This window comes from Xyrauchen texanus, chromosome 40 (assembly GCF_025860055.1).
Source record: "Xyrauchen texanus isolate HMW12.3.18 chromosome 40, RBS_HiC_50CHRs, whole genome shotgun sequence".
NCBI classification, from domain to species: Eukaryota; Metazoa; Chordata; class Actinopteri; order Cypriniformes; family Catostomidae; genus Xyrauchen; species Xyrauchen texanus.
Genome location: NC_068315.1, coordinates 16806515 through 16832447, shown reverse-complemented (window position 1 = coordinate 16832447; position 25933 = coordinate 16806515). Strand labels below are relative to the sequence as shown.

At 39.9% G+C, this 25933-nt stretch overlaps 1 protein-coding gene across 2 annotated transcripts in view; it reads left to right on the top strand.

The window, feature by feature from the left end:
• The window catches only part of LOC127633293 (WW domain-containing adapter protein with coiled-coil-like), a 49902-nt gene extending 24183 nt beyond the window's left edge, over positions 1-25719 (top strand). For both annotated transcript variants that reach the window (XM_052112303.1, XM_052112302.1), the window contains exons 8-13: positions 5045-5167; positions 9138-9286; positions 15266-15381; positions 17601-17838; positions 23914-24041; positions 24224-25719. In XM_052112303.1, the coding sequence (XP_051968263.1) occupies positions 5045-5167; positions 9138-9286; positions 15266-15381; positions 17601-17838; positions 23914-24041; positions 24224-24293 (824 nt within the window). In that variant the 3' untranslated portion in view covers positions 24294-25719. The remainder of the gene's footprint in view (positions 1-5044; positions 5168-9137; positions 9287-15265; positions 15382-17600; positions 17839-23913; positions 24042-24223) is intronic.
• Positions 25720-25933: the final 214 nt, after the last annotated feature.

Genomic DNA, 25933 nt, shown 5'->3' with positions numbered 1-25933 from the left:
ACCCTCAACACTGGAGCCCCACAGGGCTGTGTCCTCAGCCCACTCCTGTATTCCCTATACACACATGGCTGTGTGGCAACACATAGCTCCAATACCATCATTAAGTTTGCTGACGATACGACGGTGGTAGGTCTGATCACTGACAATGATGGAAGAGCCTACAGAGAGGAGGTGCACACTCTGACACGCTGGTGTCAGGAGCACCACCTCTCCCTCAACGTCAGTAAGACCAAGGAGCTTGTAGTGGACTTCAGGAAGAAAGACGGAGAACACAGCCCCATCACCATTAACTGAGCACCGGTAGAGAGAGTCAGCAGTTTCAAGTTCCTCGGTGTCCACATTACTGAGGAACTCACATGGTCCGTCCACACTGAGGCCGTTGTGAAGAAGGCTCACAAGCGCCTCTTTCTTCTTGAGACGGCTGAGGAAGTTTGGAATGAACCAACACATCCTCACACGGTTCTACACTAGTACTGTAGAGAGCATCCTGACTGGCTGCATCACCGCCTGGTACGGCAATAGCACCGCCCACAACTGCAAAGCCCTGCAAAGGGTGGTGCGAACTGCCAGAAACATCATCGGAGGTGAGCTTCCCTCCCTCCAGGACATATATACAAAGCGTTGTGAAAAAAGCTTGGAGTATCATCAGAGACTCCAGCCACCCGAGTCATGGTCTGTTCTCACTTCGACCATCAGGCAGGCAGTATCGCAGCATCAGGACCCGCACCAGCCGACTACATGATAGCTTCTTCCCCCAAGCAATCAGACTGTTGAACACTTGATCTATCAGGATCAATAATTACTACATGATAGCTTCTTCTCCCAAGCAATCAGACTGTTGAACACTTGATCTATCAGGATCAATAATTAGCACTGCACTTTATTCATCTATAATCTCACACTGGACTATCAACATATTCTCCTCAATACAACTACTTATATATATTTCATATACTCTTACTTATTGTATATTGTGTATTCTATATTGTATGTATTGTCTACTGTACATTGTATATAATTATTGTGTTGTGTAAGTATGTGTACATTTGATATGTAAATTGTGTTGTATAAGTATGTTGTTTACTGTAATTGGTATATGTCTCGTCACTGTCATGGCTGCTATGTTGCTCGGAACTGCACACAAGAATTTCACCTACTGTTGCACTTGTGTACATGGTAGTGTGACAAAGTGATTTGATTTGACACAGAAGAGGTGTGGTGCCTTTTATATATGTGCATTAGTGAGCATGCAACCAGTTGTTTCCTCTAAGATCTTTTCTATGCATCAGATATAGTCGACTTCTGGACATGATCAACAGAATTGCGGCATGCGACACGCAGCACAAGTGTTGTTCACTCTGCTGTGCATAATGACACCAAATGAATAGAAAATACACACAAATATAGTGACTCGCATTGTGTTCTCCTTCATATGCATGTTTGTGTTGATGCAAGTCGATGATGGAAAGGCACTGGGGTTCAACAGAATCATGAGTAGTCTGAAACAGACCAACACTGTTGGAGGTGCCAGGAACAAGAACAGGAACAATCTGTTTCGGACAGCACAAAACGTGCCAAGTGTTAAAGCCAGGGTTTTCTGAAGCGTCATGTAAACAAGAACGCAGATTTCTTTATGCTGTTTGCTGTTTAACACACCTAGGTTTCTCTCGGAGAAGGCAGCTTGATTTTGCCATTGGAAACACTTAAGTAGCATTGTGATGGGTGTTTGAAGAGTGTGTGTGTGCTTGAAACGGACCAGTATAACAAGCGTCATAGGATGGAGCCCAACATGTCAACACAGTGGAAAGAATTCAACAGTATAAACTATACCCATTTATACACATGAATGTAAAATATGGACTCCCTAACATCCGGATGAATGTGCTCATATATTGGGGGAATCCTGGAGTTTTATGTAATGGGGAAACCCCACTACTGCGTTGCTATTCAGCTGCAGGTAGCGATGGCAAGTTAAGGAAAGAAACACAGCAAAAACTCTGGAATATCTGTAAAAAATGCAAACAGTCTTCCTCTGATGCCGTGTGTTATTTACACAAGCGTTGATGATAAATTACATTGCTGTGGAGAAAGCTGCTTACTGACAGAGCTGTATGTATATGGGGTAAAGAGTACGCCGCTTATAAATGCATGTAAACTGGAACATTGTTTTCTCACAATAAGCTGCTTTCTGGTGTCCATGTAAATGTAGTCAGTGAGAAATTCGATCCAGATAGTCTGAAAGGAGCTTGGCCAGTGTGCTGTCTGTCTAACAGCTGCTTTAGGATGACGTGGATAACATTCAACTGCCACACTCAAAAGTTTCTACATGGATGTGACTTAATTTTCTTTCAAATGCATGAATATTGCAATTTAGCTTAACATGTTTAAAGTAAAAAAACATTTTTTTACAATTAATCCAATTAAAATCATGACATGTCCTAGTGTGATTTATTAAACTGCTAAAGGCTGCAATCTTTGTGTGGAAGATGAGTGTACCTTGAAAGTATAAGTCCGACCACTCATTCACTGGAAACTCCACATACATTGAGAATCATTCACAACATGTATCAGATGACAGAGCAGAGCACTTATCTACTTTGAACCATGCAGCACAATTAAACTATAATTAAATCACAGCATTTTTGCTTTAATCTCTCAAACTTTTATTTATTTAGCATTTAAAACAACGGAGTTGACCTAAGTGACTCTTTCTAAAAAGTTATATTTATCACTGGTACCTCTTTTCCAGTGTGTGGGTAACACTTTGCTAACGGTGTATATGGGCATCATGTCTCTTGCCAAGCAGTGCGTTATGGAGTCGGTGATATCTTTATATCTCTGTGAAGACTTGTCATAAGGCGTGACACTCGCAAACACGTTTGTAAGTGTGCTGTTTGTTCGACTTTCAGTTTGTTCTTTCAGCTGTCTCTTTACTAATCTGGACTTTCACCGTCATGCCATCATCATACTTTTCTCTGTGCTGATTCAGGTGCTGATATAAATTTGTCATGTTGCCACGTGATGTAGCAACTTTCTCTGTAGTACCTCTCTCTGCACTGTGTCGGTTATCTTAAAGTAAAAATATTGGCTTATAACAGAGGTAGCATTTTTTTCTGGCCACCAGTTCAGTGTCTGTCTGCTCGGCATCCATCTTCCCCTGGTCTCCAGGCTGCACACTGGAAACTCACATGACAAATAGGCACCACACGTGCCACTGCCTAAACTGAGACTGACAATGTCATCTTTTTATTAGTGGTGTAGAAAATGGGCAAAAATCTCTCGGAGAGAATGTGTTGTCACGTCCACACATGCACAAATTTATTTAATAAAATCACAGCATTTTGCCATCATATAATTGCACAGGATGACATCATGATTGCGATGTGATTAATCGTGCAGCACTACTGTTATATTTTGGAATTTGTGTGTTTAAGCTTCAGTTTCACTTGAATTGAAAGTTAATGTTCAGTTCATGACACCTGGCCATTAAAGCACCACGCGACCACTGTCCGTAACCATTGCAACAGCTCCAGTACACACTATGCGCAAGACTTTTCACATTTAGGTGTACAAAATCTTATGAAAAAGTATTTTCTATTATTTATACATTATATCTAATAGTTTTGCCCAATGTAAAAAGCATTTCATGGTTTTTAACCGTGGATTCTAAATTCTTAGTTAAATTAACCAAATAATCACGTCATCCCTAATTCAGTGCATACTCTTAAATATTTATATTATCAAATATTCTGAAAAACCATTAGGGTTAATGTTTCAGAAATGAATTTACCCGTTCAGAAAATTACAATTATTTCCTGCTCATCTGAAATGCCTGTCTGCTTTCCTCACCATGAAAAACCATTGGTAATTTTTATGGATGCCTTTAACATCTTCAATGACTCCATATATGGCTTGTGATATATTTAATGTTTTCTAAATTCATATGAAAGTTTTGTGTGGGTAACCGACCTACAGACCAAAATTGCACGTTGTTAGCCACTGTTGGTCTTATGAGGTTTATTCCTGCAGGGGTCTCTTGACTCTTCAAACCCGAATCTTCCATGCATCCACATTTAAATCTAAGAACGCTTTATCTATTTGGAGACATTTTACAATGGATTGTTATTTTCATTCATACTTGTGAATGAAAATCCACCTCAGCATTATCTGTAAAAGCGTTTTTAAAAATCCTCATCCAGTAACAATAAATGACTGAGTTCATGCATCCTGCCAGTGCTGAGAAAAGTAACAGGTACCACGTGACACCGGCATGTAGTTGGGTGATACCAACTCGTTCAACGGAGGGGGGACTTAATTTGTTTTTTTTTCTCAATATGACAGGCTCACAGACACACATCACAGACAGAATTGCAAGGTATCTCAAACTAAATTATTTTCAGCATTGATAAAAATATATAAACAAAGACAGATGCATTTACATTTATGCATTTGGCAGATTCTTTTATACAAAGCGACTTGCAGTGCACTTATTATAGGGACAATCCCCCCGGAGCAACCTGGAGTTAAGTGCCTTGCTCAAGGACACAATGGTGGTGGCCATGGAGATCGAACCAGCGACCTTCTGATTAACCGTTAGGTGCTTTAGCCCACTATGCCGCCACCACTGCCATGACCCACTCACAGCAACCCTGTGTCCCCCAATTCTATGCCAGTGCATCTATATGCTGTTCTCTTGTGGTGTTGGACTTGGAAACTGAAACTAGGGGTTTCCCCAAACACTCCACAGGTCTTCCTTTGTACAGACAAAGTCTTGCTCCAGACTTAACCCATTGTTTTAGTAAATGTTGCTGTGTCGGGCTGGTTATCAAACAGAGCAAAGTTTTTAAAGGGCCAGTGTTTATGCTTTGTGGGGAAATCAGCCTACAGAAAATTACATCACGTTCAGTGTTTATTTGCAGACATGTTTAATTGCTTCATCACTTTTCATCTAAATTTCTGCTTGCTGTCCTTTTGTTGTTGTTCATCATTCTCCTATGTTGTCTTGTTTAATGCTTCATTATTTGTGTTCTGTGTTTCTTTGTAGTTCTCACGGCTGCAGTAACTCAGGCTTCACTGCAGTCCATGCTCCATAAGATCCTCACTGCTGGTCCGTCTGCCTTCAACATCTCGACCCTGCTCTCCCAGGCTACTCAGCTGTCCAGCCATGGTACACACACACACACTGCTCTGTCTCCCCTGCTGTTAATACCTTTTAAAACACAAACTTGCACTTGACACCCATTGCTTTGGCTTACTTTGTGCTATAATGACATGCAAATGAAACCTCTGACACATCTACAGTGAGGAAAATAAGTATTTGAACACCCTGCTATTATGCAAGTTCTCCCACTTGGAAATCATGGAGGGGTCTGAAATTGTCATCGTAGGTGCATGTCCACTGTGAGAGACATAATCTAAAAAAAAAATCCAGAAATCACAATATGATTTTTTAACTATTTATTGGTATGATACAGCTGCAAATAAGTATTTGAACACCTGTCTATCAGCTAGAATTCTGACCCTCAAAGACCTGTTAGTCTGCCTTTAAAATGTCCACCTCCACTCCATTTATTATCCTAAATTAGATGCACTTGTTTGAGGTCGTTAGCTGCATAAAGACACCTGTCCACCCCATAAAATCAGTAAGAATCCAACTACTAACATGGCCAAGACCAAAGAGCTGTCCAAAGACACTAGAGACAAAATTGTACACCTCCACAAGGCTGGAAAGGGCTATGGGGAAATTGCCAAGCAGCTTGGTGAAAAAAGGTCCACTGTTGGAGCAATCATTAGAAAATGGAAGAAGCTTGACATGACTGTCAATCTCCCTCGGACTGGGGCTCCATGCAAGATCTCACCTCGTGGGGTCTCAATGATCCTAAGAAAGGTGAGAAATCAGCCCAGAACTACACGGGAGGAGCTGGTCAATGACCTGAAAAGAGCTGGGACCACCGTTTCCAAGGTTACTGTTGGTAATACACTAAGACGTCATGGTTTGAAATCATGCATGGCACGGAAGGTTCCCCTGCTTAAACCAGCACATGTCAAGGCCCGTCTTAAGTTTGCCAATGACCATTTGGATGATCCAGAGGAGTCATGGGAGAAAGTCATGTGGTCAGATGAGACCAAAATAGAACTTTTTGGTCATAATTCCACTAACTGTGTTTGGAGGAAGAAGAATGATGAGTACCATCCCAAGAACACCATCCCTACTGTGAAGCATGGGGGTGGTAGCATCATGCTTTGGGGGTGTTTTTCTGCACATGGGACAGGGTGACTGCACTGTATTAAGGAGAGGATGACCGGGGCCATGTATTGCGAGATTTTGGGGAACAACCTCCTTCCCTCTGTTAGAGCATTGAAGATGGGTCGAGGCTGGGTCTTCCAACATGACAATGACCCGAAGCACACAGCCAGGATAACCAAGGAGTGGCTCTGTAAGAAGCATATCAAGGTTCTGGCGTGGCCTAGCCAGTCTCCAGACCTAAACCCAATAGAGAATCTTTGGAGGGAGCTCAAACTCCGTGTTTCTCAGCAACAGCCCAGAAACCTGACTGATCTAGAGAAGATCTTTGTGGAGGAATGGACCAAAATCCCTCCTGCAGTGTGTGCAAACCTGGTGAAAAACTACAGGAAACGTTTGACCTCTGTAATTGCAAACAAAGGCTACTGTACCAAATATTAACATTGATTTTCTCAGGTGTTCAAATACTTATTTGCAGCTGTATCATACAAATAAATAGTTAAAAAATCATACATTGTGATTTCTGGATTTTGTTTTTTAGATTATGTCTCTCACAGTGGACATGCACCTACGATAACAATTTCAGACCCCTTCATGATTTCTAAGTGGGAGAACTTGCAAAATAGCAGGGTGTTCAAATACTTATTTTCCTCACTGTATATGCGTAGCTTAATGGTCAAGTCAAGTTTTTAGATGAATCGGGGATTGGTCCGACAAGCCCGATTCAAATCCGATATTGTGTTAGTCATGTTCGTTACTGTCAAGCTCAAAAACTGACATAAAAGAACCAATAAAGCACCATTAAAGTAGTTCATATGACTTGTGCATTGTATTCAAAGCCACTTGAAGATATGTGATAGCTTTATGAATCGCAAAATGGTGTGTTTAATAAGTAAATAGGCACAGGTTGTATGCATGCACAATTTGATAGTGAATGGCACTGCTGTTGAGACACAAAAATAACGTGCAAGCGGCTGGTAATGTGGTTTGTTGTGGCCATTTTCAGCCCTCAGAACTCACATTTTTTTATTTGAGTGCTACACACGAACAACATCTCAGATGTAGATGCTCAGTAGTTCGGTTTACTTATAATATAGAACGGCACCGGAGAAGCATTTTACAAACTTTTTAATTAGAAGCTAATTAAACAACCATGAAGTAGCCCACAAACAGACGCTTACAGGAATTCCTGGAGTGTTAGGATCATCAAAATTAAAGGCAGAGGGTTTTAAAGTTAAAGGTGCACTACTGAAATATAAAACTGTAGTATTTCTATATTCTAAAAGTCCTTAATAATAATATAATTTATTATAATTATTTGTTTACTAATTATAACAATATTTAAGTTGAATGGGTTCCAAAAGATAAGTGTGAATGAAAAGTGGATGGATATCTTACAACTAAATTGAAAATAGATATACCAGTTGAAAGCATTTTGCAAAGAAAACTAGCTTCTTTTCTTCTGAAGACTGAAACTACTGGTAATTTTGCTGCTACATTATCCAGTAGACTAGTTAATAATAAAGTTTTTCTTAAAAAGATATACATTTATATTGAAATAATGTGTAGTTAGAGGTTGTGTTTCTTTACATATTAAAGAGCACACCCAATTAGTTTCACACAATTAGGTAAAGTTATTCTAATCTAATTATGCAAAAAACCAAAACTGGTTTGGGATCGGTATCAGCCGATAATGAGATTTCAGATATTGGAATCGGATTGTAAGATAAAGTGGCATCAGTGCATCCCTACATTTAACCTACCCTTGAACTTCATAATTTGAGTTTGTTTTAGAATCAGTTGTTGCCTTAATTTTGATGGCGACTCATCAGCTGCAGGGTTTGAGTCGGGTTCTATGAGTTGGCAGATGGGGTTAGTAAACTTGGCAATTTTGTGAGATTTATATGAAGCATGGCAGTGTAAACACCTTCACATTTCTTACTGTTGTTTGTACTTGCTCACTGGTTGTATGACATTGTTCTCTGTAAGGCTGATTTGACTGATATTTACACTCATCAAGCATTTTATTACGAACACTACGGTCCTAATAAAGTGTCCGACGTGGTCTTCTGCTGTTCTCTGCCTCAAGGTTCGATGTGCTATGCATTCTGAGATGCTATTCTGCGCACTACAATTGTACAGAGGGGTTATCTGTGTTACCGTAGCCTTTCTGTCAGCTCGAACCAGTCTGACCATTCTCTGTTGACCTCTCATCAACAAGGCATTTCCGTCCGCTCGCTGGATATTTTTTGTTTTATGCACCATTCTGAGTCAATTCTAGAGACTGTTCCCAGGAGATCAGCAGTTACAAAAATACTCAAACCAGTCGGTTGGGCACCAACAATCATTCCACGGTCAATCACCGAGATCAAATCTTTTCCCTATTCTGATGGCTGATGTGAATGTTAACTAAAGCTTCTGACCTGTATCTGAATGATTTAATGCATTGCACTGCTGCCACACAATTGGCAAATTAGATAATCGCATGAATAAGTAGGTGTACAGGTGTTCCTAATAAAGTGCTCGGTGAGTGTATAGTGGATAAAGCTATATAAATAAATTTGATTTAAAGTTTTCTCTGCAGGTTTGCACATCTACATTGCTCTAAAATTTGTAGAGGAAAAGATGCCTTTTTAAAATAATATAAAGTAGCCTAAATATTTTTAATATTTTCATTTTGGTTATTTTTTTTAAGTACTGTACCAAAGGAAATCCAATTGTTTTGTTTTTGGAAACATATTTTCTTTATAATATCATGCTTTCTCTTATTGACACACAATATAAAGGGTTTTTTGTGCAATGGAACTTGTAGCTGCATAGGGCACCAATATTTTAAGACTAGTTTCGCATTGTCTCTAACCTCTTTCTCATCTCTTTTTGTCCCTTGGAGTAGTCCAGCAGTCCAGCCAGTCTCCGATGTCTCTAACGTCAGACGCTTCATCTCCTCGGTCGTATGTATCTCCCAGAATCAGCACGCCTCAGACCAACACAGCTTCCCTAAAACCACCCCTCAGCACCACATCAGTCTCTTCACAGACCAAGGTATGCTGTGTTCACAAGGGGTGTGTGTGTGTGTGTGTGTGTGTGTGTGTGTGTGTGTGTGTGTGTGTGTGTGTGTGTGTGTGTGTGTGTGTGTGTGTGTGTGTGTGTGTGTGTGTGTGTGTGTGTGTGTGTGTGTGCGCGCGCGCGCGCATGCACGTAAACATACACACATATATATTAGGGCTGTTGATTTAACGCATTAATTCAGTGCGATTTAATTTTACAAAAAATATCGTGTTAAAAAAAATTACACAATTAATTACAATGCCCCCTGGACCATAAGTAAGATTCCTGAGAAATGCAGGGCTTAAAGTATTCCGGCACCGTGCCGGATCTCCGGCGTGCAGCCGTGAGGGGAAAAAAATAAAATAATATTTGGGAACCTGCGCATGCGGTTTAATATTTTCTAGTCACCTACCAGTCATATGAGAGGAACGCAGCTCTAACTAACTTTACAAGCCTATCAGAAGCAGAGAAGGGCGGGTCCTGGCAACACAGTATGATTGACACCCATACGTCAATCTCACGTTAGCGTTGTCGGTGAAATGGAGCGCAAGTTTATGAAGCCTGGGGATGATGTCCTAGCAATAGATAAAGGACTCAAAAATAAATGGTGCTGGGCGTGGATTGAAGAAAGTAGAGATGGCGAGCCTTTTGGCAGTTGGTGCCAGAAACTGAGAGAGCCCGATTTGCTCGAGGAAGCTACTGTATGCCAGCAGCGGTAAGAAAGTGCTTGCTCGTCATGATTTAGACTCCGGTCATAGAGCCGCTGCCCGTGCACTCAAACTTACCACGACGTTGCCGGAGCAACTGTTACAGCTGACACACCGTTGTCTATGACTGACCGTGTCTGCTATTTAAAAATACGTGCAGAACATGATTTGTCATTCAGAATTTCGCAGCCACTGGTCACCCTATTTAGAAAACTATCAGATGCGAGTTACATGAACACTCCATGTTCTGGTCCAAATGTCTTAAAAAGAACGAGTTTGCAGGACTTTGCTTACAACCCGGAAAAAAAGAAAAAATAATTGATAATGGCCTTGATTTTCACTTCTAATCTTCAGTTTAGCAGTTCAGTTCTTTAACACTTTGAGCACTTGTTATTTAAGCACTTTAAGCACTTGTTATTGTTCAGAAGAAAACACTTTATTTGACATAGTAATTTTAAATAAATGGTGCAAAGCATAAATTGAAGAGAAGTGAATCTGTCCATCTCAGTCTCAGTTTACCAGTTGTTTTTAAGCACTTTAAGCTCTTGTTACTGTATTTTTGTTATTATTGTCAATATTTGAAGATAAGTCTGTCTGTGCAGCTCCCCCCTGGAAATGCAAGCTAGTAGTACCACCTGTTTACTCCAGAGGGCAGTAAGTGAAATTTCAGCTGTATGAGCAACACACTTTATACAGTGAAGAAAACTTTAGTAGGCAGAACAACAAAAACACACATTAAGTTTTGCGTTCAAAACACTTGGAGCGTAAATGCGAACTAAGGGATCTCAAGATGTGTTTAAAGATTTAGTATTAAACTATAATTAACTTCACACAGTGACCTAAACATTTTATGTTTATGACGCAATGCACCCGAGACACTACACACTCATGTCTGACACAGGGTGTGGCTGGATTGAGATGGTGCAAAATTTGGAAATTACAACATAAATATTTAATCACGAATAAAATCAAAGAAATTTCCTTCAAACTTAAGAACTACCCCACTAATTATTTTCTTGTAGAGAGATTTAATTGTGATGTCGATATATTATATACATTTTGTGGTCTGCAGGCAGAAACATTTTGGAGTTGTCCCTACTCGACTTGTCTTTGGTCGGATTTCTCCAAGATTGTTAGAGATCATATCATTCCCAGCTTTCAACTTTGTTTTGAAAGTTTTATTAGTTTTTTTTAGCTATGACATGTAGTGTTGTCAAAAGTACCAGTACTTCGGTACCAAGTTGATACTAAAATAAAAAAGATGTAACGGTACCAGTGTTTCTACAGAGACATTACCAAGAACTGGACGTCCCTCCAAAATTGACAAGACGAGAAGAAAACTGGTCAGGGAGGCTTCCAAGAGGCAGTACTGGCTGTGTGCTACATGTGACCACAATCTCCCGTATTCTACATATGTAAACCTTTTCTTACAAAGAAAAACATCCAAGCCTGGCTAAAGTTTGCAAAAACAAACATCAAGTCACCCAAAAGCATGTGTGAAAATGTGTTATGGTCTGATGAAACCAAGGTTGAACTTTTTGTCCATAATTCCAAAAGGTATGTTTGGTGCAAAAACATCACTGCACATCGCCCAAAGAACACCATACACACAGTGAAGCATGGTGCTGGCAACATCATGCTTTGGGGCTGTTTTTCTTCAGCTGAACCGGGGCCTTGGTCAGGGTGGAGGGAATTAAGAACAGTTCCAAATACCAGGCAATTTTGGCACAAAACCTTCAGGCGTCCGTTAGAAAGCTGAAGATGAAGAGGAACTTCACCTTTTCAGCACGACAATGACCCAAAGCACACATCTAAATCAACAAAAGCATGGCTTCACCAGAAGAAGCTTTACGTTTTGGAATGGCCCAGCCAGAGCCCAATTGAACATCTGTGGCGTGATCTGAAGAGGGCTGTGCACAGGAGATGTCCTCACAATCTGACAGATTTGGAGCACTTCTCAAGGCCAAAGCATTGCCACGTCAAGATATGCCATGCTAATAGACTCCTACCCAAAAAGACTGCTGAAATAAAATCAAAAGGTGCTTCAAAGTATTAGTTTAAGGGTGTGCACACTTATGCAACCAGGTTATTGTGAGTTTTTTTTTTTTTTTCCCTCAAAGATTTCAGTTTGTTTTTCAATTGAATTGTTCACGTTATAGGTCACATTAAAGGTGGAAAAACATGATTTATGTTTGTCTCATTCTTTTACATCACAAGAACCTGGCATTTTAACAGGGGTGTGTAGACTTTTTATATCCACTGTGTGTATATGTTTGTTTATATATATTTTGGGGCTGTCAATCGTTTAAAATTTGTAATAGATTTAATGACATGGTGTCCCGATTAATTAATCGCATATACAAATATTTGCTTAGCCCCTCATATAACAATAATGCAATATATAATGATTATACATATTTATATCAATATATAATTATACATAGTTATCTTAAAATGTTTTTATCGATTGACAGTCCTAATTTAATCAAATTAATTACATGATGTCCTGATTAATTAATCGTGATTAATCGCATATACAAATATTTGCTGAGAAAACCCCTCATATAACAATAATTAAATATATAATGATGAAATTATGATGCATAGTTATCTTTTTAAATATTAAAAAATTATATATATATATATATTCAGATAATTAAAATGCATTACATTCTTGTGCAGAAGAGATAATCATTAATAAGACAATACAGAAAGTGGCTTTAGAATACAATGTATTGTTTACTATCATATTATTGAACATAAGTCAAACATTGGCATACAGTTCACAGCAAACCATTACACAAGTGAATTTGTCAATCAGTTCGAGATTTATTATGAGGGTTTGTTTAAGGACCCGTCAATGAACAGCTGTGTCAGACATGCTTTTGTAGCGTCTTGGATGCGTTGCATCATAAACATAAAAAGTTTAGGTCACTGTGTCAAGTTAAATATAGTTTAATACTTAGAACACATATTGAGATACCTTAGTTTGGATTTTTGAACGCAAGAACGTAACGCATGTTTGTGTTGTTCTGCTGCTCAAGGGTGTTTTTCTTCACTATATAAACTGCGCATTGCCACGCAGCTGAAGTTTCACTTACTGCCCTCTGGCGTAAACAGGCGGTACTACAAGCTTGCATTTCTCAGGAATCTTCCATATTATGGTCCGGGGGCATTGCAATTTAATGGCGTTACATTTTTTTTTTTTACGCGTTATTTTTAGTCAAATTAATCACACTGCATTAACGCGTTAAATCGACAGCCCTACTTTAAATATTAATTAATTTGACTGGGCCACTGTAGGACATATATCTTTTTGTTCTTGAGCCACTCCAATGTTGCTTTGGCCTTGTGCTTGGGAACACTGTCATGCTGAAAGGTGAATTTTCTCCCAAGTTGAATTTTTTTAGCAGACTGAAGCAGGTTATCTTGTAGTATTTCCCTATTTTTTACTCCATCCATTCTTCCTTCAATTCTAACAAGATGCCCAGTCCCTGCTGATGAGAAGCATCCCCACAGAATGATGCTGCCACCACCATACTTAACTGTAGGGATGGTGTGTCTTGAGGCATAGGAAGTGCTTTGAGTTTTTGCTAAAAAGCTCTATCTTGGTCTCATCTGACCACAGAACCTTCTCCCACATCACAGCTGGTTCACTCACATGCTTTCTGGCAAACTCCAAACATGCTTTCAGATGGTACTTTTTGAGTAACAACTTCTTTCTTGCCACCCTTCCATACAGGCCAGCAATATGCAGTGCTCTTGCATGGTTGACTGTTGCACCATTTCTCCACTCCCAGCCACTGAAATCTGTTGCTCCTTCAAAGTGATTGTTGGCCTCTCTGTGGCTTCTTTCAAGTCTCCTTTTTGTTAAAAGTTAAGAGTTTTGAGGGAGGGCCTTTTCTTGGCAGTGCCTGGGTGGTGTGATGCAGCTTCCACTTGCTGATTATTGATCAAACTGTGCTCACTGGGATGTCCAAACATTTGGAAATTATTTTGTACCCTTTCCCTAATCTATGCATTTTTTACTTTATCTCTAACTTCTGTGGAATGCTCTTTGGTCTTCATTTTCCTTCAGATTCACATTTGTAAACAAATGATGATGATGATGATGATGATGATGATGATGATAATAATAGTAATATATTATAATAGTAATATATAGTAAGATTTGTAAATCATACATGTTTCTTCACTGCCACAGCACTCCCTGAGTTCTGATTGCACGCACATGCATATCATTGGTGGCTAATCAAAGACTGCATAAATACCCTGCATTCACACAGACACACACACTTTGCCTGTTCTCATCGATAGTATCTCTGAGACGCCAGACCTTTCTACTATGTCAAACATACCTGTGTCTTCATTATTGCCTGCAAGTATCATAAAAGAGTTATCTTTCATCGTGTCTATACACTGTCTGGATATAACTTATCTGCTATTTGCCACTCTGCTCAACTGGATTTACTCACAATGTTTACATCACTGTTTCAATCCTCTGCTCAATAAACCCTGCTACTGAGTTCATATCTCTGCCTCAGTGAGGCTCTCCATGACAGCTTTAACTTTTAAACCCTCACACTTTTTATTCACATTTTAATTTGCTTCTTATTTAAATTCTGGTAAAATGCACCTCCGGTGCCGTTCTAAGTCCATATTATAAGTGAACCGAACTGCTGAGCATCTACATCTGAGATTTTGTTCAATTGTAGTGCTCAAATATTGCACACGCGTGAAGGCTAAAAATAGCCACGTGTGTGCGTGCGCGCGTGTGTAAACAGAGAAGCACCATTCACTAACGTGCTGGAGCGGCGCATTTATTTTATATGTTTACCTATTAAAAACAGCCTATAGCGATTCACAGAGCTATCACACGTCTTCAAGTGGCTTTGAATAAAAAATTCATATGAATTGAGTCATATGAACTGCATAAAAGAACTGTTAAAACACCATTCAAAGCAATTTATTTAAGCTTGACAATAACGAACATGACTAACACACAGTATCTGATTTGGGTAGGACCGATACCCGATCCTTCTAAAAACGTCAGTACCGAAACCGATACCGATCCAGGTATCGGATCGGGACATCCCTAGTTTGGGAGTCTAACATTTATGTTTACTATTGACACACTAAAGCTGAAGACATAAATAACCACCTTAAGACTTTATATGTTATATATATATATATATATATATAATGTATTCCACATGGTCCGATTTAAAACCATGTCTTTGTAACACACTCTCCCTCTCTTTCTCAGATGAACGCCATGACAATTAAGTCCAGTTCTCTCCCTCCACCCTCGTCTCAGCAGTCCCTCCTTTCAGACAAACATCACGAAAACAGCAACTCTCCACGGACTGTGCAGAGACAGAGGTGAGAGAGTTTGGGCTGTCTTGATGTATGAAAATTGAGTAATGATTGATTGATTAATTGGTCCGGGCTTCATGGTGTTTAACTGTCCAGTGTATTTTTGTTTTTCAGTAGCCATATTTGTAGCTTAATGTGGTGTTTGAATCTCTTGGCTCTTTGTATAACATTAGCTCAGACTGGTGATGTGTTGTGTGCTTTATGCTGACATTAAAACACGATTTGAATGTCTTAAATTAGATTACGTTAATATTCAAGTTAGATTACGTTAACATTCAAACTGTGTAAGAGACACTTTTATTTGACTAATATTTATGTAGTTGAATAACTAGTCAGTCACCGTGATGTTGACAATCTTAGAAGCTTTTCTGGTATAAATTGGCCTCGTTGACTGCGCAATCTTGTTGTGATAACTTTATAAACAGCCCAGTTTAAAAACTTGTTCCTGTGCCAGTGGTTATAATGGTAGTATAAAGCTACTGGTACAAGATATCATATTTGTGAATTTCTTTACGTGACCTGTGGGATGTGAAACGTGAAATTTAATGAGTTGACATGTTATTCTTTTGAAAAGTTAAATGCCTTTTTACATTATAGATTAATTGTGTACTTGTTTTTATCTAGATATCAAATCCAGATGGGGTGTTTAACAAAAGTAAAGCTGTTTGCACTCTTTATATTGCAGAATATAATTATCATTAGGGCTGGGATAAACGATTATTTTTTAAACGATTAATCTAGCGATTAATTTTTCCAATCTGATTCGATTTAGATTATCTCCCCATTAATTGACTAATAGCAATTTATACATGTTTATTTACATGTCTGAATGAAAAAAACATGAATTCCTTAACATTGCAATATATGTTTATTGCTCTTAAAATTACAAAATAAAAGCCTATACAAGTGCAAAGTAATGCATTCTTAGTCAGAGGTAGCATTCAATAAAACCTTGAAGCCTTGAAAACACATAGGCCTAGCTTACTGAAAAAAGTGCATCTTTTAATTCTTCATTCACATAAAAATAACAACAACATATAGTAATACACTCTGCCACTCACCTTTTTCTTAAACTCAAAATTCAAAAATAAAATTCAAGTAAAAGTGTAAAAGAGCAAAATAATGCATTCTGATGTCTAGCATTCAATAAAAAAAATAAAAAGGTCACCCAGCCACCCTTTCTTAGAGCTATTGAAAGAATACAGTAACTATTGTAAACTTGGGGGCTTTAAGCTAATACAGAAAGTGCTTTTCCAACAAAAAATAAATAATGAAAATAAACATTCAGAATTCAACATTTATGTTGGAACAGGCCTAGCTTACTGAAAAAAAGCATCTTCATTCACATGCAAATAACAACTTACACTCTGACACTTTCCTTTCACCTTAAGAAAAGTGTGTGTGTGTGTGTCAGTCATTCAAGACAAAATACAGTCATATATTGGAGTGGAGGAATGTAAGCATTTCAACATGCAGCTGCTCCCGGGTGGCGCCTCTTCAGATGCTGGTGCATTGCCGTGGTGCTAGAATGGAAGGCCATCTCTATTTTGCAAAGACGAAATATCACGGAATTGTTTCCTTTTAAATTAAAGAATTCCCATACTTTAGAGGAACGAGTGCGTGCCGCCTTGCACTTCTGATAGTCTGAGGAGCCACTCGTGTTGCTACTATTCTCCGGCGCCGCCATCTTTGTTTTGGGTCTGACGAATCGACGCGCATATTTTGCGTCGACGTATTTTTGGTGTCACCGTCATCGATGACATCGACGCGTTGTCCCAGCCCTAATTATCATCAAAGCACAAGTATAAAATAATATATTTTTGTACAAACATTTAAAGGTAAAGATGTTAGACTACAGTGGAAAATAATTTACCTGTCCGTTGGGTTTATGGACATTGGGACGACAATTGGCATTTTTTGGTTTTCTTTCTTTAAAGTGAACTAATGTGTTGATGCTTTAACTTAAATAACAATTATGAGATTAATTGCAAAGTATTTACATTGGCTGTCTATATATTCAGTAATTCATAGTTTCATCTTGAGCTGTTTGTTACTTTGTTTTTAGTTTGTTTATTAATTCAGTATTGATACCGAGGCACCTGAGTCTGGTATTGTACAGAAGGCAAAATTGTGGTTTTGATCCAATGCTAATGTTTGGCCAGACTGGTACACAAATTTAGTGCTTCTGAAGACATTGACCCCTTTACTGTTTGTCCTACTTCCAGCAGCCAGAGGAGTCCGTCTCCGGGTCCGAACCATGTGGGCAGTAACAACAGCATTAATAATGGAGGTGGTAGTCAAGGACCAGCTGTAGTCAGCGGAGCGATGCCCACGGGCTCAGTACATCCCAGTGCAGCTCCAGGCAGAGTAACATGCTCCTTCACACCCACGCTGGCCACACACTTCAATGAGAACCTCATCAAACATGTGCAGGGCTGGCCTGCGGAGCATGTGGAGAAACAGGTATGCAAACTCGAATCTCACAATGCCAGCCAGGGTTATGCTTTGTAAATCGATGGCCTTATTTTGCCAGTAGTTATTATCAAGTTTTGGCTTTTACAGTGCATCCGGAAAGTATTCACAGCGCTTAACTTTTTCCACATTTTGTTGTTACAGCCTTATTCCAAAATGGATTAAATTCATTATTTTCCTCAAAATTCTACAAACAATACCCCATAATGACAATGTGAAAGAAGTTTGTTTGAAATCTTTGCAAATTTATTAAAAATCAAAAAACGATTCAAGATGTCATTATGGGGTATTGTTTGTAGAATTTTGAGGAAAATAATTAATTTAATCCATTTTGGAATAAGGCTGTACATAACAAAATGTGGAAAAAGTGAAGCGCTGTGAATACTTTCCGGATGTACTGTATATGAATCATAATAGTAGCTGTTTTCAGACTGTCAATGTTCATTACCTTAGACGTTTAGTTAACCATGAGAATGTTGTTTCACTTGCTACTTAATTACTTGCTGATTTAGCATTCACAATTGAAAGATTTCCTTTGGTTGTCAGAAATTAGATTGATTAATATGATAAAAGGATACATTTTAGAAATTGTTCAGGCATGCTAACTGATGTTACCAGGAAAAACATTTATCTCTTGACAGCTTTTTATTGTTTAAAAATTGTGTTTTTTAGTGTATGACTAGTGAGGAGGATAATTTTAAATGTGCTTTTTATAATAAAATAAAGTTCTAGTAGTCAGCTTTTAATTGGTGTCGGACACAGTCAGTGATCTTGATATACACCTCTAAAAAGTGGGGATGTCCCAATACTGATACTGGTATCAGGTCTGATACCGCGCTCATGTACTTGTACTCGTAAAAATGCTCCGATAACAAAAACCGATACCATCTGATGTACGAATGTCATTACGTAAACGTGATTTTACACACCCGGCCCCTTATCAGGCTAATCAAGCCTCCTAGAGGGATAAAGGCCAACTGCGGATGGTGGTGCGACAGAGAGAGTGTGTTAACGGGCAGCTGTCTGTCCTATATGTGTGTTTGTGCCTTTTTGGTTTATTTCTTCATTAAATTATTATTTATATTTTCAAGCCATTTCTCGCCGCCTCCTTTCCATTGAACTGCTTTACACTGGTGCCGAAACCTGGGAAGGAGGAGGGATACACCGTAGTGTAGTTCTCTCCACTACCATCCACCCCAATGGAGCAGCTGCGGCCTTCTGCCAGGCGACAGAGGAGCCTGACCGCCTGTAAGCAGAGAAACGGCCGCCGACCGCAAGGGGAGAAGGCGCTTCTATCCGACCTTCTGGAGCAGCCCGGTCACTGCCAGGGTTGGAGGAGATCCCTACCAGCCGCTAAAACGTGGCGGGGTCTGAGACCGCCAACTGCGAGTGGGGAGGGGCTCACTGCCGACTGCCTGGAGCGGGAGAACTGCTGCCAGGGGCGGGGGAGACACCTTCTATTCCCAGAGAATGCGGCAGGACATTCCGTCCGCCAGGGGCTGGAGGACTGCATCCGTTCCGCCCCGCCCAGGGAGGTGTGGCTGTCATCCGTTAGAGGGTGGAGGAGTGGCCGAGGACCAAGCTACGGCGTATCAGAGAACCGGCGAGTGTTTTCTCTTTTTTTTTTTTTCTCCTCTCTCTCCCACTGCTGCTCCGCGTTGGCCTTGTCCCTTTCTTTTAAATTTTACAGTTTTTTTTTGTTGGAGGGTACTGCACTGTTACAGGGAGTACCCCCCTATTTTTCATTATTGTTTCCCTCCCCCGTCCCCTCCCAGATTCAGGAAGGTGGGGATGACCTGGTGGCAGACGGGGCATAAAGGCACGCCCTCCCCAGGGTGGGGGGTGTACGTAATGCTGGGGGCTCCCTGGCCTGAGAGAACGAGGGAGGAATGTGACTGGGTGGGGCTGGGTCATGATTTTACACACCCGGCCCCTTATCAGGCTAATCAAGGCTCTGAGAGGGATAAAGGCCGACTGCGGATGGTGGTGTGACAGAGAGAGAACGCGTTTAAGGGCAGTTGTCCATCCTGTGTGTGTGTGTGTGTGTGTGTGATTTATATTGTCAAGCCGGTTCTCGCCCCCTCCTTCCCAGGTTTCGGCACCAGTGTAAAGCGGTATAAGGGAAAGGAGGCAAGAACCGGCTTGACAATATAAATAATAGCTTAATGAAGAAATAAACTAAAAGACACAAACACGCACATAGGACGGACAGCTGCCCGTAAACGCACGCTCTGTCGCACCAGCATCCGCAGTCGGCCTTTATCCCTCTGAGGCTTGATTAGCCTGATACTCACGAACCGGCCCCACCCTTAAGCCTTTTAAGGTACTTTTTAAGTTCACATGCAAAATATATTAAGTATTAGTTAGCCTGAAAACAACTAAAACAATGTTAGTTGTTAAGTGCCCATTCATAAGTGTCTAAAATTTTGTGAAAATATCTCATTCCATTCAAGTTAATTGTTTAAGTAAAAGTTGCAATGCCAACAGCTTGTTTTGGTGTAGCTTTGCGACTGAATCAAATCAATATTTATTGAACGTTTTGTTTCACACAAATGGTTCTTGGGGCAAAGTTGTTCAGAATGAGATCTACAATATGGTATGAATAACGTGTTTCTTTGTGAAACATACCGGTATATACAATAATTTACACACATGTAAAATACGATAGCTCCTCCTGGTGGCCAATTTTTTTTTTATACATTTTGCACAGACCTCTTTGGTCAAGAGACAAATAGGTCTGCCAAGTTTTGTTCTGATCACCCTTATTTAACCCTATATAAAAGCTGCTGAATGCTGATTGGTCAGTGGAGGCCGAGGCCATGTTTTTAAAGATATGTGACTGTACTAATACACTGATGGCACCTAGTACAAAGACACTGCAAGCTAAATTTCAACTCAATTGGACCAACGGTTCCATGGTTATTGGCATTTTTATTTTATATTTTATAATTATTATAGCGCCCCCAAGAGGCAGAGGTGTGCAACATTGTTTTGTGTCGTCAGAGTGGTCCATTACATAAGTTTACCAAATTTGGTTAAATCTCATTCTGTCCAAGTGTTATAAGCATTTAAATAAACGTGCACCCCTTACGTACATTTTGGCGTACTGTTTAATGATGTATAAAAAAAAAAAAAAGTAAAACTCCCAACAACTTTTCATATTGGGACTCTACTGAATCTTTCTGCACTGGTTTGGTGTGTATATATATATATATATATATATAGAATTTTTTTATTACTGTAGCGCCACCTTGAGGTCGATCAAGGCTAGACTTTGCGCCATTGTAGACTGGAAGAGTACTACCTTCTCCCAATTTTTCAAGTCTCTTGGCCTTACCATTTGGTCTGCACAATCATTTTTATGGCAGAATAATAAATATCCTTACAAAAGCAATGGGGTTTCTAGTCCTTTGGGCTTGAAACCATACTAATAAGAAAAATATTAAATCAGTTGGAATTGTAATATAATTAAGCAGTATCTAACATCTGTGATGCTCTGTTATGCATCGCTTTATTTGACAAAATTTAACTCCAATGTTGTGTTTTGGATTGTGAAGTGAGGTTCTGTATGGCACTTCATTTGATTAAAAAAATATATATATAATATTATGTTGAAAATTAATTGTTATAGTTTCATTTGATTTTAAAGTTTAGTAATTCATTTTGAAATGCACTGTTGATATGAGTTTAGAAAAAAATGCTTATTGCACATGTAATGCATGAACCCCAGTCTTGTGTAAGAAAGTTTCAGTTTTAATAGTATGACTATGACACACTGTAAGGGGAGGTATCTGACATTTGACCAATCCAAATTATGACATCTATAGTGGTTCACAATTTAGGACAATCGAGTTCATATCAGCAGTGAACCGTACCCTAGACCACCTTTTCAAGCAGACTCTGGTGTGGTTTGTGTGTGCACAGCAGAGTTTGGAAAACAGCATTCACACTACAAACAAACTGAACTGTGGTGCAAACAAACCCGGGTGCACACCAAATGTACTTGGGTGAAAGCACCCTAAGATGCATTTTTGGGCGATTCCATGTCATCGTTTGCACCTGGTCATAATATGCAGTGAAATTTGTCTCTTTTGACCTCTTTGGATTTCGAGGGGTGGGTCTCCTCGTGGGACAACATGCATCAATTGTTACATCTGCGTATAACTTCATGATTTTAAAGCAAAAAAAGTAAAAGAAAAGTGTAATATCACAAAAGTGAGTACACCCCTCACATTTTTGTAAATATTTGATTATACCTTTTCATGTGACAACAGTGAAGAAATGACACTTTGCTACAATGTAAAGTAGTGAGTGTACAGCTTGTATAACAGTGTAAATTTGCTGTCCCCTCAAAATAACTCAACACACAGCCATTAATGTCTAAACCACTGGCATCAAAGGTGAGTACACCCCTAAGTGAAAATGTCCAAATTGGGCCCAATTAGCCATTTTCTGTCCGCGCTGTCATATGACTCTTTAGTGTTACAAGGTCTCAGGTGTGAATGGGGAGCAGGTGTGTTACATCGCTCTCACACTCCCTCAATCTGGTCAATGGAAATTCAACATGGAACCTCATGGAAAAGAACTCTGAGGGTCTGAGAAAAAGAATTGTTGCTCTACATAAAGATGGCCTAGGCTATAAGAAGATTGCCAAGACCCTGACACTGAGCTGCAGCACGGTGGCCAAGACCATACAGCGGTTTAACAGGACAGGTTCCAGTCAGAACAGGCCTCGCCATGGTCGACCAAATAAGTTGAGTGCACATGCACAGCGTCATATCCAGAGGTTGTCTTTGGGAAATAGATGTATGAGTGCTCATTGCTGCAGAGGTTGAAGGGGTGGGGGGTCAGCCTGTCAGTGCTCAGAGCATACGCCACACACTGTATCAAATTGGTCTGCATGACTGTCGTCCCAGAAGGAAGCCTCTTCTAAAGATGATGCACGAGTAAGCCCGCAAACAGTTTACTGAAGACAAGCAGACTAAGGACATGGATTACTGGAACCATGTCCTGTTGTCTGATGAGACTAATATAAACTTATTCCAGTTTAAACCGGGTGAGGAGTACAAAGACAAGTGTGTCTTGCCTACAGTCAAGCATGGCGGTGGGAGTGTCATGGTCTGGGGCTGCATGAGTGCTACCGGCACTGGGGAGCTACAGTTCATTGAGGGAACCATGAATGCCAACATTAACTGTGACATACTGAAGCAAAGCACGATCCCCTCCCTTTGGAGTCTGGGCCGCAGGGCAGTATTCCAGCATGATAACGACCCAAAACACACCTCCAAGACAACCACTGCCTTGCTAAAGAAGCTGAGGGTGAAGGTGATAGACTGGCCAAGCATGTCTCCAGACCTAAACACTATTGAGCATCTGTGGGGCATCCTCAAACGGAAGGTGGAGGAGCACAAGGTCTCTAACATCCACCAGCTCTGTGATGTCGTCATGGAGGAGTGGAAGAGGACTCCAGTGGCAACCTGTGAAGCTCTGGTGAACTCCATGCCCAAGAGGGTTAAAGCAGTGCTGGAAAATAATGGTGGCCACACAAAATATTGACACTGTGCCCAATTTCGACATTTTCACTTAGGGGTGTACTCTCTTTTGTTGCCAGAGGTTTAGACATTAATGGCTGTGTGTTGAGTTATTTTGAGGGGACAGCAAATGTACACTGTTATACAAGCTGTACATTCACTACTTTACATTGTAGCAAAGTGTCATTTCTTCAGTGTAGTCACATGAAAAGATATAATCAAATATTTACAAAAATGGAGAGGTGTACTCACTTTTGTGAGATACTGTATATGCATTTTAGCACAAGCATGATATTTTGAGAAGAATTTTATTTTAGAGGAGTACTCAGATGTGTGTACTTTGTCCCTGCATGTTGATATAAGACACACTGTAAAAGACCGCCAGAAATGCATTTTAATACCAGGTGTAAAAGGGGCCAAAGATTGCACTGTTTAACAATTAAAACATCTGCAACTACCTGACTGTTAGCAAAAAAAAAAAGGTTTGGTTCCATTGCACCATCACTAACATTACAAGTGTGGCTCTTTTATCCAGGCTTCACGGTTACGTGAAGAGGCTCACACCATGGGCAGCATCTATATGTCAGAGAACTGCACAGAGCTGAAGAACCTGCGCTCACTGGTGCGAGTATGTGAAATACAGGCCACGCTGCGTGAGCAGAGGTATACATTCTTACCTTGTTTAATATACACAACATTTACAGGTATATGTGCAAGCACAGAAATATAGCATTAATGGAAATCGTATTTATTAAAAACTTTATATGCCAGGTTGGATTGTTCAATGACTCACATTTTTGTTTAGCATATATACTGACTTTTGCTCTTCTCTTTCTTCCACATAGGATACTATTTTTGAGACAACAAATTAAAGAACTTGAAAAGTTAAAGAATCAAAATTCCTTCATGGTTTGAGGAACTCTGGGTTTGTGATGTGGTTTTGAAACAGGAGAGAGGGGTAGGTGAATGAGTGGGGAAACCCATTTCATGTGCGCGGAACCCTGGAGAACCAAAGTTCTGTTGCATTCTGCTCTGGGCCCAGACTTACATTTAACGAGCTGCAGCGAGGACTGAGGGGGTTAAGGGGGAGGGGGGTGGTGGGGAGAGCAGTGGCTAAACTGGGGTGGAGAGGAGTTTTGGGACCTGCCCTCACCCTGCCCCTGTATATGTAGATTATTTGTAGATGTTATTTCCATGTTGTACATAATGTTTTGTAGATGAAGCAATGGGAAGCCATGCCTATCACAAAGCTTTTGACATCCAAACGTTAAACAAATCAGCACCAAGGCAGACTGGGATCTCAAGTGCCCTCATTGCCACCATATGTAGATTTTACATAATCTCTGACTGCAGATTTTTAAATGACATGATTTAAAAAAACAAATGTTCTTTAGTAAAATGATCGGTGAACCATTGCCTTGAGCGTGTACCAGACCTGCATGGAAAAGTTGGATTAATCTACCAGGACTATTAATGAGGACGATGACACTCAAGCAGACGCACACACTCTTTGTCTTCTTGCAATTCTGCACACATATCTGCCAGTTCATTTTCTCTCTGCATATGAAAATGGTAATAATGCTACATGGTTATTTGGTTAGTTCATATATTACATTCTCTGGTTGCACTATAATGGTTTCATTCCCTTGCCCCATGCCTTTTGGGGGGGTTTAAATCATGTTTGTCCACGATGGTTCAGTGGTCTCCTGACTGCACCTAATGGCCCAGCTATTCCCATGGTCAACACGAGTGCCTGCTTGGATTGAATGTGAGCAAGAACAAGAGAAAGTGCAGATTGTACACACACAGAGAGAGGGAACCATTCCTGCAGCTCACCCTAAAAGCCCTGCGTACTTGCACCCCTTTTTGGTCCCCCACTCTCCCTCCCTTGGCTGGAGATGAAGACTGGTTGTCTCCCAGAATCCCCTTTTTCCTTCTAATTTTCCCAGGTTATTTTCTTTTTATTTTCTGTGCCCTTGTTTAGTTTAAAAACTGTACTTTAAAAAGAAAGAACGTGAGGTGTTTATGGACACTTGCGTTAAAAACCAGAGTTCATTCCTATGTACAGTTGCTAATTAATAATGAAGTTAAAGTTTTATTAAACGTTGCAGTGATTGCTAGTCTATCAGATATGTTGTATTCATAAATTATTACCACACATTTTCCTTTGCACCCTGATTGGATGGGATGGAAAAAAATGCTACTGGAAAACAGGAAACCGAGGGTCAGCCAAGGACTGGACATCACCAACCCTGTTAGACCAGGGTCCGGGCAGGGTCACCTGGGGTTAGAAGGTCAAATGTGAAATGTATGTATTGTAATAAACATGCTAAACTAAAAACGAAACTTTTGTTCTTTTTTTTGGTAAATGCAGAGCTGATTTGGTTCCTATATATACCTTTTTGTTTTTCATTTTTCAAGTGCTGTCTATAGTCCATAATATTGTAATAATACTAGAGGTAAAACTGGACATTAAGGATGTTTTAAAAAGGTAATTGAGGAGGTGCATTTGGGTTTAAAAGTAGAATACAAGGGGGCCTGTGTAGCTCAGTAAA